We start from the raw sequence: 16469 nt of genomic DNA, 5'->3' as shown, positions 1-16469 counted from the left end.
GAGCCCCTCCCCTCTTCTCTGTGGACTGTGAGCCCCTCCCCTCTTCTCTGTGGACTGTGAGTCCCTTCCCTCTGCACTGTGGACTGAGAGCCCCTCCCCTCTTCTCTGTGGACTGTGAGTCCCTTCCCTCTGCACTGTGGACTGAGAGTCCCTCCCCTCTTCTCTGTGGACTGTGAGTCCCTCCCCTCTGCACTGTGGACTGAGAGCCCCTCCCCTTGCACTGTGGACTGAGAGCCCCTCCCCTCTGCACTGTGGACTGTGAGTCCCTCCCCTCTTCTCTGTGGACTGAGAGCCCCTCCCCTCTTCTCTGTGGACTGAGAGCCCCTTCCCTCTGCACTGTGGACTGAGAGCCCCTCCCCTTGCACTGTGGACTGTGAGCCCCTCCCCTTGCACTGTGGACTGAGAGCCCCTTCCCTCTGCACTGTGGACCGTGAGCATTTTCCCTGTATGATTTTGCACATCTAGAAGTGCTGTCTGCTCTTCTGGTTTTCATTACACTAGTGTGTTGGTGACTCTGGATTTGAATCTCAAGTTCTAACCCCTCCCACCTTTGCTTCTCTTATGGAATTTGGCCTTCTCCACCTCCCATGCATGGCTAATGTGTATTTCAGTCATATCACGGTCAAGACTGAACCTTGATCTTCAGTTACTTGGATATTAACTGAATATTCTTCTAGATGTTAAAGTCAGAAAAATTTTAAATCATTTTCACTCTGGTTTAGTCCCTTGTTCCTCACATTAATAGTTAAACAAATGTGCCAACTGTCTTTAATGCAACATGCAAAGTCTTGCCCTTAGCACTCCCTCCTACCACTTTAAAGCCTCAGAGTAACCAGAATGATCTTTTGCTTTCTTGAGGGGTTGAGAAAAAGTCTCACCACATAGCTTAGGCTAGCCTCAGACTTGCTGTGTAGCCCATGCTGGCCTTCAGCTGCCATCTTACCTCTGCACCCCGTGTGTTGGGATCACAGGTGTGCCCCACCATGCCCAGGAGAAATGTAAGGCAGCCCCCAGCTAATGTCTCCTGGCATTCAGGCCATCTCATGCTGTGGCTCAGACTCCCTCTCTTTTGCTCTAGCTGTGCTCACGAGGGGCTTTTTCACTTGGGGCCTTAGCTCTCTGACTTCCGTTTTGTCTCCAGTTATCCTCATACTGCAGTTTGTGATCTTTCACTTTGCCATAAGTTCTGATGAGCTAGTCCAGAAAGAAGCCTCTCACACCACCTTCTGTTACTGTTTTCTTAGCCCAGCCTACCCCCTCACCCCTCCCCAGGGTTTTTCTCTGTAGCCTTGCCTGTCCTGGAACTCACTGTGAAGACCAGGCTGACCTCGAACTCACAGAGGTCTGCCTGCTTCTGCTCCCTAAATGCTGGGATTAAAGGCTTGTGCCACCACCGCCTGGCTCCTTGACCCACTTTTTATTTGCTTCCTAGTACTTACTACCATTAACCTAAATACTTGTCCTTCTGCCCGCATGGTAAGTCCATGTTTTGTTCTGTGCTTTACTCTTGTGCCTAAAATAATTCCTGGCACAGATGCTTGTTGAGTAAATAGCTCTAGTCAGAGAGTTCTGTTTAAATTTACATTCTGGTCGGGTTGGTTCTGACAGGGTTTGCTACACTGCCTAGGCTACTCTGAGTGTCCCTCCTGCTTGACTAAAGTAGCCCAATTGATGATGATTTTGCTAGGTCTAGAAAACATGGCAGACACAGTTCTTAGAAGAAGTCGTGTTTGTCTGTCTGTGCTTTTTATTGGTGTTAATTAAGCAGCTTGAACAGATCTGGTGCTCTGTGTCAACACTGTGTGACTGGGAATGATTTTCCTTCCCACAGTCCTGGAAGATACTTCTTTTTGGTGCCATCAACGTGCTGTGCACTGGCTTCCTGCTCATGTGGTGCAGCTCTACTAACAGCATCGGTAGGTGTCCTTCGGTTGTCACCCGCTCCGCTTCACCCTGTATTTTGATTTAAATACAGCTGTATGTGCTAGCTAACCTTACATTGACTTGATACAAGCCATAGCCATCTGAGAGGAGGAAGCTCAATTAAGAAAATGCCTCCATAAAATTGAGCCGTAGGCAAGCCAGTAGGCTATTTTCTCAATTAGCGATCAGTAGGGGAGGGAGCAGCCCATTCTGGATGGTGCTGCCCTGGGCTGGTGGCCCCTGGGTTCAGTTCTTTCCTTTCGCCATGTAGGTTCCAGGGATCCTCAGGCTGTCAGACATGGTAGTAACACCCTTACCTGCTGCTGCTGGCCTCCTTTTAAAAATATATATATATATATTTTTTTCCGGAGCTGGGGACCAAACCCAGGGCCTTGTGCTCGCTAGGCAAGCGCTCTACCGCTGAGCTAAATCCCCAACCCCTTAAAAATATTTTTTGCGAGACTAGAGAGATGACTCAGCGGTTAAGAGCACTGGGTGCTCTTGCAGAGGTCCTGAGTTCAATTCCCAGCAACCACATGGTGGCTCACAGCCATCTATAGTGTGATCTGGTGCTCCCCTCTGACCTGCAGGCACACCTTTGATCCCAAACAAACCAGAAAAAAGGAAAATATTATTTAAATCATTTGAGTTACACACATTCCAGAAAAGCACATAATACATAAAGGAGGCAGGCAGATTTCTGAATTGGAGGCCAGCCTGGTCTACCTAGAGAGTTCCAAGACAGTCAGGGCAACACAAAGAAACCCTATGTAAACAAATAAACCAGAAAGAAGGCAGGCAGGCTATGAAGTAATAAACACGCCAGTAAGCAGCACCCTCCACGGCCTCTGCATCAGCTCCTGCCTCCGGGTTCCTGCCCTGTCTGAGCTCCTGCCCTGCCTTCCTTCAGTGGACTGCGCACTAGGATAGCAAGCCAGATAAAGAAACTGTTTCCTTCCCAAGCTGCTTCTGATCACAGTGGAGTACCACAGCAGTCGTAGCCCTAAGAGTGCACTTTCCTTTATGCATTACGTGCTTTTCTGGGATGTGTAACTCAAATGGTTTAAACCATAGTTTTCTTTTTTGTGGTTTGTTTGTTTGCTTCCTTTTTTTCTTTATCCATTGGTTGGTTGGTTGGTTGATTGATTGATTGATTGATTGATTGATTGATTGAGCAAGCAGTACTGAGAGGGTCTGGGAGTACCTCAGTAACACCCAGTGGTAAAGAGCCTGCCTAGCCTGCTCCGTGCTTGGGCCCTGGATTCAGTCTCCAACTCTGGAGAGAGTTGAGGGAGTAGAGTTGGAGAAAGGTGGGGAGGGGGTTGCTGGATGAAACACTTATGAATTTATTATGTTAACTTGAAATAAGATAAAAAGAAACAAAAGAAAAATACTCATCTGACAGCAGCAGCAACCACACGGTGGCTCATAACCATCTGTAATGGGATCGATTCCCTCTTCTGGTGTGTCTGAAGAGAGTGAGAGTGTACTCACAGACATAAAATAAGTAAATTAAAAAGTCTAAAAAATAAAAATTTAAAAATTGTCTCCAACAACCCCTTCCCAAAAGGGGGGACTGGGAGACGGGTTGGTGTTACGAATGCTTACCGGTCTTGCAGAAGGCCTGAGTTCAATTCTCAGCACCCATATCAGTCACTGTCCCTGTCTCTCAGGCCCCTTGCTGTAAACTCTCGGGCCACACATGCACACTCACAGATCATAATGGACGGCCAGGTTAAGCGACATTTAATGAGCCTTTTCTGTTGTTTGCAGCTTTAACTGCTTATACTTACCTCACCATTTTTGATCTCTTTAGGTAAGTTTTTTATATATCCTTTAAATTTTAAAGATAGTAGTCAAAAATTTGTTGTACTGATTCTATTAAGCTTCCTTTACTTAAAGGAAAGTAATTACTGAAATAAGTAAATTTATCCCATAAAAGTCTGTAATACAAGAGGTCAGGAGGCAGAGGCAGGTGGAGCTCTGAGCTCCAGGACAGCCAGGGCTACACGGAGAAACCTGTTTTGAAAAAAGAAAAAAATCGTAGAGGTTAGCAACATAAGTGACAAGAGCCACTGGTGTAAGAGCAGAAAGGTGAATACCCAGGCATGAGCTGAGGATGTGCACACGCTGACGGACACCTGAGATGACTCTGAAGGATGAACGTAAATGGTGTCATACACTAAAACACACAGAAGGAGCTAGAGAGCTGGCTTGGCAGTTGAGGCCCTGTACTCCTCTTCAGAGGACCTGCTTGGGTTCCAGCACCATGCCAGGTGATTGAGACTGGATTTGTAACACCAGCTTCAGCAGTGTTGACAGCCTGTGGCCTCCGTGGTCATCTGTGCTTGCGTTCACACATTAATAATAAGAATTCATACATTAATAATAAGAAAGAAAGTGAAATCATATCAAGCCAATCCTCCCAAATTTATTTGTGGTTGACAGGAGTGTTACAATAGTCTCCAGGATCCATGGTTTCACCAACTACAGTTTGAAAATCTAGGGGGATTCCAGAAATAAGCAGTTTATTCCAAAGTTTTAAGTCGCATGCCTTTCTTTGCAGGGTAGTGAGCTCTGGCACTGTCCTGAGTCACCACCCACAGCGTGAGTCCAGTTTACACACACTGGAGACCTGCCTGTTAGTTATCATCTGTCTTATGCTATAAGGTTGATAGTCATTGGTCCTTACCGCTTGTGTTCAGATAGCCCTGATGCAGGGACAGTGGGCTACCTCACTTCTTCATGGTTGGTTTTATGCCAGCCAACACAAGCTAGAGTCATTTGGAGAGAGGGCCTCTCAGTGGAGAAAATGCCCCCATGGGATTTGCCTATGGTCGGGTCTTCAGTGCATTTTCTTACCTAGCGAATGGTGAGGTTACAATGTGGTGGTCCCACCCCAAGCAGGTCGTCCTGCAGTGTATAAGGAAGCCGGCTGAGCAGGCCATGGAGAACAGGCCAGTAAGCAGCACTCCTCCTGGCCTCTGCCTCAGCTTACCTTCAGGTTCCTGGCCTGCCAGAGTTCTGCCCTGACTCTGCAGTTAATCTGCAGGCTCTCAGATTAACTGATTAAGCTGAGACAACTCAGAGAAATCCCAGATAACACTCACGTCTGAGTGGCTCACAGCCGTCTGCACACTCAGCTCCAGAAGATCCAACCCTGTCTTCCCTTGTCCACTAACATGTGCATGTGGACGTGTATACACACACACACACACACACACACACACACACACACACACACACACACACACACACACAGTAAAATAAACCCTTACTTTAAAAAGCACTTCAGTAGTCTCTGCATGTATTTCTGGCTCTACTTTCTAATGCAGCTTGTTTTTCTTTAGTTTAATTACATGTTTAATAAGCTACTGGGTGATGATGAGGAGACCTAGCGCTGCCTATTCGTTTGGGTAAGTTCAAGTTACCTCACTTTCTGCTGACTGACTGCTATTATCATGGTAAGGACATGCTACCCTGCAAAAGGGCTGGCTGTAGTATTTCTGGAAAATAAAAATGAATAAATGCCACCTGCTTAGTATAATGGTTATTAAGTAGAGAATGTATATAAGCAATGTTTTCTAGTTGGGCAGTGGGGGCATGCACCTTTAATCCCAGCATTTGGAGGCTAGCCTGGTCTACAGAGAGTTCCAGGACAGCCAGAGCTGCATACAGAGAAACATTGTATTGAAAAATCAAAGAACTAAGTAAATAAAAATTTCTAAGCATTGAGTCTGGAAATGATACAGTAAAAACAGCAAATTATATATATATATATATGTTTATTTGTTTCATATTTTATGAATGTATACTAAGAAAAGTTGATTTCAGTAAGTTTTCTAATATTTTAAAAATGCTGTTCAGTCATAGCAAGTATAAAGGATGTTTATAAGTGGGTTCTGTAAGTGCTAAGATATATTTCCATATTTCACATTCAGTGACGAAGGTAAATCTCTGGGTAAGACTTTGGATTTAGCAGTGAGCTGACAACCTTGAACTTCTGCGTATGGTTATAGAGGTCACCGAGTGTTGGAAGCTTTTATATTAAAGGAGGTTCTAATGGTTCATTACATATGATAATCGTTGCAGATTCAAGAAAGCAATTTTAAATAAGAACTGTACTTCAATAAGGAAGCTTTGGGGGAGCAGTTAAAGCAGGGTCACTGTCTAGACCAGCCTTCCCTCAGCCAGGCGTGAGCCCCACAATGCTACGTTTTCAGCCAGAGGTCTTTTCAATTCAATCCACCTGAAACTGAGTTCATGTGTGGAGTGAGGTATGGGCGAAGTCACATTTATTGTCACCATGATCTTCAGCTATCAAATAGCATTCACTGGAGACAGAACCTTCTATCTCTTGCTGCCTTCATGTCATTTTCCCACAAATCAGAAGGCTCCATGTGTATTAGTTTGGTGTCAGAACACTACCCATGAATGAAGCTGTATGAGGAGAATTTCGAGAGCTTGTGAGAAAACTCCAAGGAAACAAGGCAAAAGTCTTATAACCTCTGCTTCTCTGAAGCTTGGGGTTCTTGGAATGTGCTTTTGTGCTCTTCCCATGTATAGTAAGAACGAGTGGGTTTACTTCAGATTACCCCTCAACTACTATTCCTGTTCAGATGATGTTTCTAGCACAGGTTGTCCTCATGAAACTCCTGTGACCTTGCAGCCCTCCGAATACCCTCAGTATAAGCTGTCTGATGCCCTGACTAAAGTCGGCTATGGCGGGAGGCTTAGTCCTCCTCTCTTACAGGCCCCAACCTCCCAGGCGCATGCAGCAAGTAGAGTGGTAACAATTTGGTTTTAAGTCTCTCTCGTGTCTACATTGTTGCGTTTGTCTACCCTGTGATACTTCAACTGTCTGCTTCCCTTCACTTTCCATTTCAACATGCATTTTAATGTCAGTGTATTACTCTTCACAGGTAGAACTGTTTCATTTACATGATGTTTTTATATTTTTTATAACTTATTTTTTTTGTTCACATCTAGCCATGCTAATAAATATACTTTGGTTATTCTTTTAGTACTGCATAGAGTTCTGTTTAGTCCCAAATGTTACCTTTACAAAGCGCAGTGTGATGACATTTAATCTTTAATTACATTTTTTTCTCAACTTTCATGGTTATTTCCATGAGAACTCTTAAGCATGTAAGCTTACTGTCTCTGTTTTTCCTCATTAGAGTACGTGTTATAGAAAACACTGTGGGGGTTGGGGATTTAGCTCAGTGGTAGAGCACTTGCCTAGCAAGCGCAAGGCCCTGGGTTCGGTCCCCAGCTCCGAAAAAAAGAAATAAGAAAAAAAAAAAAAAAAAAAAGAAACACTGTGATGATTTCTAGCTCCAAGCATAGAGATTATAACGTGTGCTCAGGATTAGCAATAACTGCGTTTAGAAATGAGAAGGCAGTCTTGATTGATGGGTAAAGTTGTGAACCTGGGAGTGAGCGGATTTAGTACAAAGATCTTACTTTTGCAGCTGTACGTGTCGGGTGTCGGTCATCTACTTGGCTGGACAGGAACTTAGCTGTATGGTTCTGTAAACAGTTACTTTCCGTCTGTGTCCAAGTTACTCACCTGTTCAGAAATGAAACAGATGAAGAGATTCTAATGATTTGTGCCGGCGTATTACAAAGTGGTCGGCAGAACAGCATGGGAAAGGAAGGCATTTCAGCTCACTGTTCCAGAGAGCTCAGTTCATGGTCTCTCAGGCACAGGGGATTGAACACAGGTGGGGAGGATAGGAGAAGACCGCTCTCTGTATCATGGAGGACAGAAAGCAGAGAAAAGAGGCATACAGGAAAAGACCAGATCATGGCATGATCCCCATGGCAGGCCTCTTACTGTCTCTTCCAGCTACACCCTACCTCTTCCTTTTGGCACCTCCCAGTTAAGTCATCATATGATGAGCCTGTCAGGGCACTAATGCGCTGGTTACCTTAGAGCCCTCATTTTCTAGTTATTTCTGGAAACACCATCACACACTTACCCAGAAGTGTGATCACTACTCCTGTAGTATTTCTTAATTTGATCAAGGGAAGCCATGACAATACTTAAGACTTACTTGAAATAATCTATTAAACACTGAATAGTGTCCAATACAGAATGGGTCAATTAAGTGCTAACTTATGATAATTATTGTTTCTACAAAAGTAATGGCCATAAGTAGTTATATAAATATGTATAAAATAGATACTATTGTTTCAGTTTTCACTGGTGTTACTTTTGGGAGCTTGTGGAGGGTCTGCAGGCACAGATAGTCTATGCCCTTGACTGAAGGACACACCTGAGCAGTGAGGGAGGGAGACGCTGCAGCCAGGCAGATTAGTCCAGTCAACCTGACAGTCAGGAAGGTGGCCGATGTCTCAGCCAGGATAACCTCCGCTCTGGGTATCACTCATCTACAGCTTCTGTAGTCTCGGTTTAGCCAGCAGTACACTGCCCATGAATATATTGATCCAGTGAGCAGTGGAACATACACATGTTCTAGTAAGACCGGTTCATTAATTGAAGAATTTTGGTATCCTAACTGCTAATCTGATTTCAGGTTTGAAAGACTAGAAGTCCTGGCTGTATTTGCTTCTACTGTCTTGGCACAATTGGGAGCCCTCTTTATACTAAAAGAAAGGTACACTTTTGTATGTTTTATGAAAAATGTCACCCATGACCCTTGGAAATATGACAGAATCCAGTGAGACATAGCGGTTTGAATAGTATGCAGATTACCATGGCAGTGTTCAGGCTCTGGGAGTATAATTTCGTCCTTTGGTAAGACTAACTCCAGTCATAGGTGAATCTGAATGAAAGAGATTCAGCCTGCCATAGGCTGAACTTCCTTACCAGGCCGGCGAAGTGGCGGGCTTATTAGAGAAATGCTGACATTATGTATTGAGAATCACTTGTTTCCTGGCATCATCACCAATAAGTAGTTTTATGAACTTTAGGATAGATTAATTATATATTTATAATAATGTATAGTAATACATGTTTTTAGTTTTATAATTTATATAACTTATTTGATGTATTTTTCTTCTAGTGCAGAACGCTTTTTGGAGCAGCCTGAGATACACACGTAAGAGGTTATTTGTTTATTTCTCGCAGCTCTGGGACCAGTCTGGTCTCAGGGCATCATGCATGCTAGGGAGATATTATTCCACTGACATTTATCTCCAGCCAAAGAATTTATTGGGCTGGGGGTCATTTTCTGTTCATCTTACTCCCAATTACTAGTTGCTCCATTATTACCTTGTCCCGCATCAGAGTTGAGAGGACAGCCCCGTGTCTTACCACTGGCCTCTCAGGAGGAGAACCTCCAAATCCCAGGACTCCGTCTGGCCACCAGCAGTTCCCAGCACACTAAAAAGCTCCCTCTAATGTTTGTCATTTCCCATTTGCCGCCTTTAGAAAGAATATACTTCTCACCCACTGCATAACTCTGTTCGCACAACTTCATTAGCATTTGTACAAATCCATAGCAGTAAAACATTCATGAGAAAACGTTGTTGGTAAGAGACCCAGCTAGTCCTATGTAAAATGGAGCTGCAGCAGGCAAGACATGAGCTACGTAACTAGAAAACAAGTTGGATTCTGTTTGGCAGACTTAAAGTAGGTCGCTCTTCCCTTTTTTCCCTCATTTTCTCCACATATGAAATTTCAGATTGGAATTATCACAAAAACATTAAAGGGGAATGTTTTGCTCTTTCTAGGGGAAGATTATTAGTTGGTACTTTTGTGGCCCTTTCTTTCAACCTGTTCACGATGCTTTCTATTCGGAATAAGCCTTTTGCTTACGTCTCTGAAGGTATGGGGTTTTTTGTTCGCTTATTTTAGTTTACAGTTAATTTTAAATATTTTCTTTTAAAGACTGGCAGGTTTCTTTCTTCACAAACTTATAAATCTGTGAGACATATATTCAGCAGATAAGGAAGAGCTAGCCTAAAGGTTCTCAAGTGCTTGTTTTTCTGAGACAGGGTTTCTCTGTGTAGCCTTGGCTGTCCTGGAACTCACTCTGTAGACCAGGCTGGCCTTGAACTTAGAGATCTGCCTGCCTCTGCCCCCTGAGTGCTGGGGTTAAAGGCGTGCCCACCACTGCCCAGCTAGCTTCTGAGGTCTATGTGGAAGATTGTTCAGAATTTCATCTCAGTAAACACTGAAAAGAATATATAGAGCCAGTGAACTAAATGATACATGATGAACAACCACAGGTTTATCTCGGCGTGGGGGCACATGCCTACAGTCCTAGAATGTGAGAAGCTGAGGCAGGAGGACTGTAGTTTCAAGGCACACAGGCCAGCCATGACTGCACACTGAGACCCTGCCTCCAACAAAACGATCAAAAGGCGCCTCGAAGTCTTCGTGATTCAGGAGCGTCTCTGCGTCATCGGCATAAATTCAGGAGCATCTCTGCGTTGTCAGCATAAATTGCTGATTGTTTTTAAAACCTTTAGTGTTTTGGACTCTGATTAACCCGCAGAGGATTTAACAAATGTTAGATCCTGTTAACAAGTGGAGACTGAGTGGGTTTGCAGAGCCTGTGTAGAAACAGGACACAGGTAGGTGGTGGTCTTTAGGTCTTTGAACTTGAGCAGCACAGCAGAAGGCAGGGAGAGCTTTCTAAGGCGCTCACTGGTATCCCAGACTCTCTGTGTCCGTCAGGAGTGATGAGCATTTACTAATTCTTCCCGCAGTCATTGAAGCAAATACTTTATTACCTCATTTTACAGTGAGGTGTTCAAAGATTAAACCAGTTGCCAAAGGCCACTGTCCTGGTCACACACTCGGACAGGAAAGGAGGTGTTCTAGTGTCACTGCTCTCGCTTTACTGCTGTAGATTTAAGGGGAAGTCTTGCCCTTTGCCATGTTCCGTGGTCACTGCCAAACTTATTTTTAAAGTGAAAGAACTCATGTTTCTATTGATGGCTTTATTCTTCTCTATAGATAATTTGAGTCTTTTCTCCTTAAAGCTGCAAGTACGAGCTGGCTTCAAGAGCATGTGGCAGACCTTAGTCGCAGGTAAGATGCCCTGGAGTTTTCCGATTTGTATAATTTACCGAGAATTCCTGAGAACTGGCTCTCCCACAGAGGCTTAGATTTGCAGCTGAAGTCAGCATGAGCTGCTCAGCCCAGTTCTCAGCCTCTTGGCTTTTTAATTGATGTCATGGAGGAATTCTCTACAGCGGCAGAGCTTCGCCCCGTGTCCTCTTTGCTCTCTGGGAAGTACAGTGCGCCTTTCCTGGAGCAATGCTCCCATCGGTGCCGTGTGATTCTAACGAACGCTCCATTTGGTCTTCCACAGCTTGTGCGGCATTATCCCAGGACTCAGCAGTATCTTCTTGCCCCGCATGAACCCGTTTGTTCTGATCGATCTTGCTGGGGCGCTTGCTCTGTGTATAACATACATGCTGATTGAAATTAAGTGAGTATATTGTATTGCTGTCAGATGTGTTTTGATTCCTGCGACCTGACTTTGAGGGCATCGACAATATGGTTTGGGGGTCAGGGCTCTATTGATTTTTGTTTATGACCGATGTGACTTGATCAGGTCTTGTCCTCAAATATTTCCATCTGAAAATTAAGGGGATTAGGCCTCATATTTCACACCACAGCTTACCATGAAGATGAGAAAATGATTTCTAATTCCTTCTGACTGGATGGTGAGTGAGGCAGAAGGCAGTTAAAACTGTTCTTGCTGGGGGGAAGAGGAGGCCAGAGGCAACTTAAAAAGAAAAAGCCTTTTAAAAATATACATTGCAGCTGCTTTTAGACAGCGTCTTACAACTGGATTCTTTGACTAACTTACCCTTTAAACAGTGACATGTACTGTAATGGCTTCTTAGTTATTATTGTGCCTTTTCACAAGTATATCCCCTAAAAAGTCACAGGCAGTTATGTCTTTGTTCACTGCCTCTGGGAGGACTCCCAAGTCTTTTCTGACCAGACTTCTGTTGGAGTCCAAGGCGGTGGGCATTGCTTCGTTGATGTTAATCTGTGTGTGCCCCAGCATCTGTGTGGCAGTCAGGACAGCTCCGGGAAGCTCTGGGAAGCTTGCTCCCCTTCCAGCGTGTTGAAACAGGATCTCTCGCATGTGCAGCATGCTCCAGGCTTGCTAGCCCTGGGCTCCTGGTGATAGATACTCCATCTCTGCCCCCACGTGCCTGTGGGACTCCTGGGATACGACAGTACAGATGTGGGGCACCCCATCCAGCTCTCGCATGACTTTAGTGATCCGACTCAGGTCAGCAGGCTTGAGAAACAAGTGTTCAAGTCCCTGAGCCATCTCCCTGGTCCTGACCATACAGTTTGGGGATGTCAAGTACATCCTGTTTCTGTACGGTCAGCATTACCATCCACCATTCATCTGCAGAACTGATCCCTAACTGAAGCTCCATTTTGTTTAATAATACCTCTATTCCTCTTCTCAGGATCCCTGCTAACATTCTACACTGTCCCTCCTTTTAACTACAGTAGAAGTACAGTCATGTTTCATACAGCAGTGTTTTCACGGTTCTTCCATGCTGTCTCTGTTTCCTTCCTTTTGAGGCTAAATCCCACCTTTATTTACCCACTCACCTGCTTCTGGCCGCTGACTAATGCCCCTGTGCCCTGAGGTATACAGATGTGCACTTCAGCCCCTGCCTCTGTATCGTGGTGGTGTGTACCCTGAAGTGGACTGGCTGTGGCGTGTGGGTTTGCAGGGCCTCGGTGCTTTCTTTTTAGTGCCTGCTCTATGTCCTCTGTGCTCAGTCTCCCCAAACCAAAGCCAACCCTGACTCGTCCTGAGACGACTCAGATTCTTCCTAATATGTATTGGTCTGCTGCCCTGGATGTCACTGTCACTAAAATAGCCTCCTGCTCTGTCCTCCTTCCCATCCACCCTGGTCATTTCCACATTACTGCTTCTGTCGCCATCATCTTTCCGTATCAACACTAGGCCTTTCTAGTCTCAAATCCATTTGTTAAACATTGCAGGTTTTACATTGCAGCCCTCTACAGACCTTACCAGCATCACCCTTCTAGGCCCCAGGTCCACTTGTACGTCATGGAGTTCAGCCCCTTGCCCCCGTTGCTTCACTGTCTGGAATATCCTCCTCCCACCATTCAAAGCTCATCTCCTTGGTGTGTGTGTGTGTGTGTGTGTGTGTGTATGTTTTGTCTGCATGCATGTCAGTTCACCATGTATGTGCCTAGTGCCCTTGAAAGCCAGACAAGGGCATTGGATGTCCTGGGAGTGCAGTTGCAGACAATTGCGAGCCACCATGTGGGTGCCAGGCCTGGAGCCCAGGTCTTCTGGGAAGGCTGCAGGTGCTTTCAGCTGTCGAGCCGTCTCTCCAGCTCTGGCCTTTCTGAGTTACCCCACCTTGGTAGCCTCATTAGGACACATTCTGTTTGTCAGTAATGTCCTCTAGGGACCTGTACTTGATCATGGCTACTACTTTATTTATTAGGTTTTCACAAGGAGGTCTCAGGTAGCCCAGGGGGACCTGGAATTGCCACTTAGCCAAGATTGACCTTTAACCCTGGATCTTCCGCACTTTCACCTCCCAAATGCTGGGCTACTGCTGTGTGCCATGCCCAGTGTGCAGAGTACCACACTGTGGTTCTCGTGTGCGTGATGTTCCTTGTGTGGCAAACACAGTGTTTTATTCCTGTTTTATTCCAAGCATAGCGGGAAGGAACGTGTTCAGATCCAGCTTGTAGCAGTTAGCATTGTGTCTGCCTGGTTAGGAGAGCTTCAGAACTGATGTGAGGTAGCCCCTCAGCTGCAATGTCACCATAGTATATTCCTGGGAAACTTTGAAAATTTTTACTTGTTGGTTTTGCCTTTTCGAGACAGGCTTTCTCTGTGTAGCCCTGACTGTCCTAGAAGTCACTCTGTAGACCAACCTAACCTTGAACTCCGAGATCTACCTGCCTCTGCCTGCTGACTGCTGGGATTAAAAATGTGCACTGACACCACCAGGCTAGTTCTGAGTTTTTAATGCAAGAATTGCTGAGTGCAAAATGACTGGAAACACAGAAAGTCCTTTGTCTCCTGTCAGTTTATCAGTTGAAGTCTCTGACTTAAGTCTGCAGTCTTTCTGGTGTCAGGTACACTTAAAGGATCTGATCATCTCTCCTCACACTGAGAGGACTGTTATTTTCCACTAAAGTTTGACAGGAACAAGTTCTAAAAGCTGACTTTTTGGAGTTGTGTTGTCCCCCCTCCCCTACCCTTAAGGTGCTCTCTTGATGTAGCAGCTGTGTGGTGGTTTTCTAAGAATTGTTCTTGATAATTAATTTTTGGCAGATTATTAAATTGTAAGTCGACATTTAAGATTGTGAACCATTTTCCTTGCAGTAATTACTTTGCTGTAGACACTGCGTCAGCGATCGCCATTGCCCTGATGACATTTGGCACCATGTATCCCATGAGTGTGTACAGTGGGAAGGTGCTTCTCCAGGTGAGGCTCGTTTCCATGAGGTACACTCTTAATGTGAGCGCGTTCTCTTCCCCGCATGGGTGTCTTCTAGCAGAGAGGTGAAAAGAGACTTTAGCAGTGAGGCCAGACCATAATCTCTGAACTCAGCAGAAAGGGTATTACCCAAGAAATTTGATTTCCTTGGGTAACTATGCTTGGGTTTTATGCGTACTCTGCTTACTACTGCTGTTTTTCCTGTCATTGGATCGTCATAGTGACAGTTTGGGTATTAAAATAATATAAACAGGCTTCCCAGAACTAGGTGCATGTATGCCCTGTTCTTAGTAATAAAGGCTACATAATCCTTATGAAGTACTGCGCCCTGAATGAAATCTTTCTGTTCTGTTTCTACATACTTTTTGTTTGTTGGTTGGTTCTTTTTTACTTCATTTTATTTTTTTTTAATTTCACTTTCTTTATTCATTTATTTATGGTTTTTCTTTTTGAGACAGTGTTTCACTGTGTAGCCCAGGCTGTCCTGGAACTTGTGAGTCTCTGTGTAGCTGCTGGGATCCTAACTCTGGTCCTCTCCAGAGGCAGAGGCAGTAAGCGCTGCTGTTTTGTTGTTTGTGATTCTTTTGAGTCATGCTTTCATCATTGCCTTCGCTGTCCTGCAATTCACTGTGTGGCCCAGGCTGGTCTCGGAGTCACAGAATCCCTCCTAAAGGGGTGTCTCACCGCAGCAGTAAGCACGTGTGCACAGGCTTAACTGCTGAGCTGTCCATCATCACTGGGTGGTTGGTTCCTTAAGTCTCACTGGATTAGAGAAAGCAGCTTCTTTGTGAGGAAGAGTGTGGTGTCTTCCTCCCTGGGAGCCCCTCCCACTCTTAGCAGTTTTCTCCTTTATTTTTGCTCATGACAGAAGCCATCTAGGAAAGGCTAAAAGCACACAAGTGAGTGTTCTAGAGATGAGCCACTATTTTGTATAGCCTGTGCTGGGTGAGCTTTAAGAAGGCAGGGTCCTCAGAGACTTCATCCCGGGACAGCTTCGCCTTGCTGCTGCGCTGCCTTTCCTGTCACATGACAGCCTAACGATGCCTGAGCATCGGCACACACTACTGAGCAGATTCCCTCAGATGAACATGAAGATGAGCTTTCACGAATTAATGCTGTTCAGAAGAATTAATGACTTTAGAGAATTTCTGGTTTGATTCAAATCATTTTAAGGAGAAAATTTAAGGAAATGGTTTTGGTTGTTTTGCCAAAAAGTTGTAATAAAGTTAGAAGCAAGAATAGAATGTGTCCCTGCCTCACAGAATAGTAAGTAAAGGCTGAATAATAAGGAATACAGTGAGCCTTCACAATTACACTAAAAAGAGAAATGGGCTTGGGACAAATTTATAATCAAGGAAAACATTGATTCTAGGTCAGGTCCAAGGAGGAAGCCATTGGTGTATACTATGATAAAGAAAGGCCATGTGAAACTATTACTTTGAGCTTATAATGAGCTTAGAGAATGAAACACTGCTTTGAACTTATTATCAACATCCTTCTATAACTCCCCTTTTGAGTAACATTTTATCTATGAGGTAATTTTCTAAAGAGTTTTGTCTAAGAAAGTATAAAAAGGCCAGAAGAAATAAGGTAGTCAGGGTTGGGGATTTAGCTCAGTGGTAGAGCGCTTGCCTAACAAGCGCAGGGCCCTGGGTTCGGTCCCCAGCTCCAAAAAAAAAAAAAAAAAGGAAAGAAAAAGAAATAAGGTAGTGGCTGGGTGGGTTCTGCCCCATCCATCCAAATGTATGTGTGTGGCATTTGGGGCTCAGTCTCATTCACCAAATATATATATATATATATGTATATGTCTGTTTGTCTATATGTATGTATAGACATATATGTGTAAGTATTTGTGTATATACGTAAGTATGCATGAACACTTGTAGAATTAATGAAACATATAGTTGGGCCTGTCCAAAGTGTATGTGTATGTCTGTGAGTATTGCCTGTGTTCCAAGCCTCTCTCCTGGACAGAGAGAAGTCCTTGAGCCAGAAAGAAAAGAGCCCTAGCAGTTAGACCTTTTCCCCTTCTTCATCCCCTGCTACTGTCAGCAGGAATTTATTACCAGAAGCCAGCAGCATTAAGCCGTAGAGTAGTC

At 44.6% G+C, this 16469-nt stretch overlaps 1 protein-coding gene across 2 annotated transcripts in view; it reads left to right on the top strand.

Moving 5' to 3' along the window:
* Slc30a6 (solute carrier family 30 member 6) overlaps positions 1-16469 on the top strand; it is a 30017-nt gene that overhangs the window by 8875 nt on the left and 4673 nt on the right. The window contains 9 exon segments of one of the 2 annotated variants that reach the window (NM_001277279.1): positions 1832-1916; positions 3697-3739; positions 5274-5339; positions 8466-8546; positions 8955-8990; positions 9625-9719; positions 10882-10930; positions 11214-11333; positions 14256-14358. In NM_001277279.1, the coding sequence (NP_001264208.1) occupies positions 1832-1916; positions 3697-3739; positions 5274-5339; positions 8466-8546; positions 8955-8990; positions 9625-9719; positions 10882-10930; positions 11214-11333; positions 14256-14358 (678 nt within the window). 2 annotated transcript variants of the gene reach the window in all.

The sequence above is a fragment of the Rattus norvegicus genome, chromosome 6, assembly GCF_021556685.1.
Source record: "Rattus norvegicus strain SHRSP/BbbUtx chromosome 6, alternate assembly SHRSP_T2T, whole genome shotgun sequence".
Taxonomy (NCBI): domain Eukaryota; kingdom Metazoa; phylum Chordata; class Mammalia; order Rodentia; family Muridae; genus Rattus; species Rattus norvegicus.
This window is presented reverse-complemented; position numbering and strand designations above follow the sequence as displayed.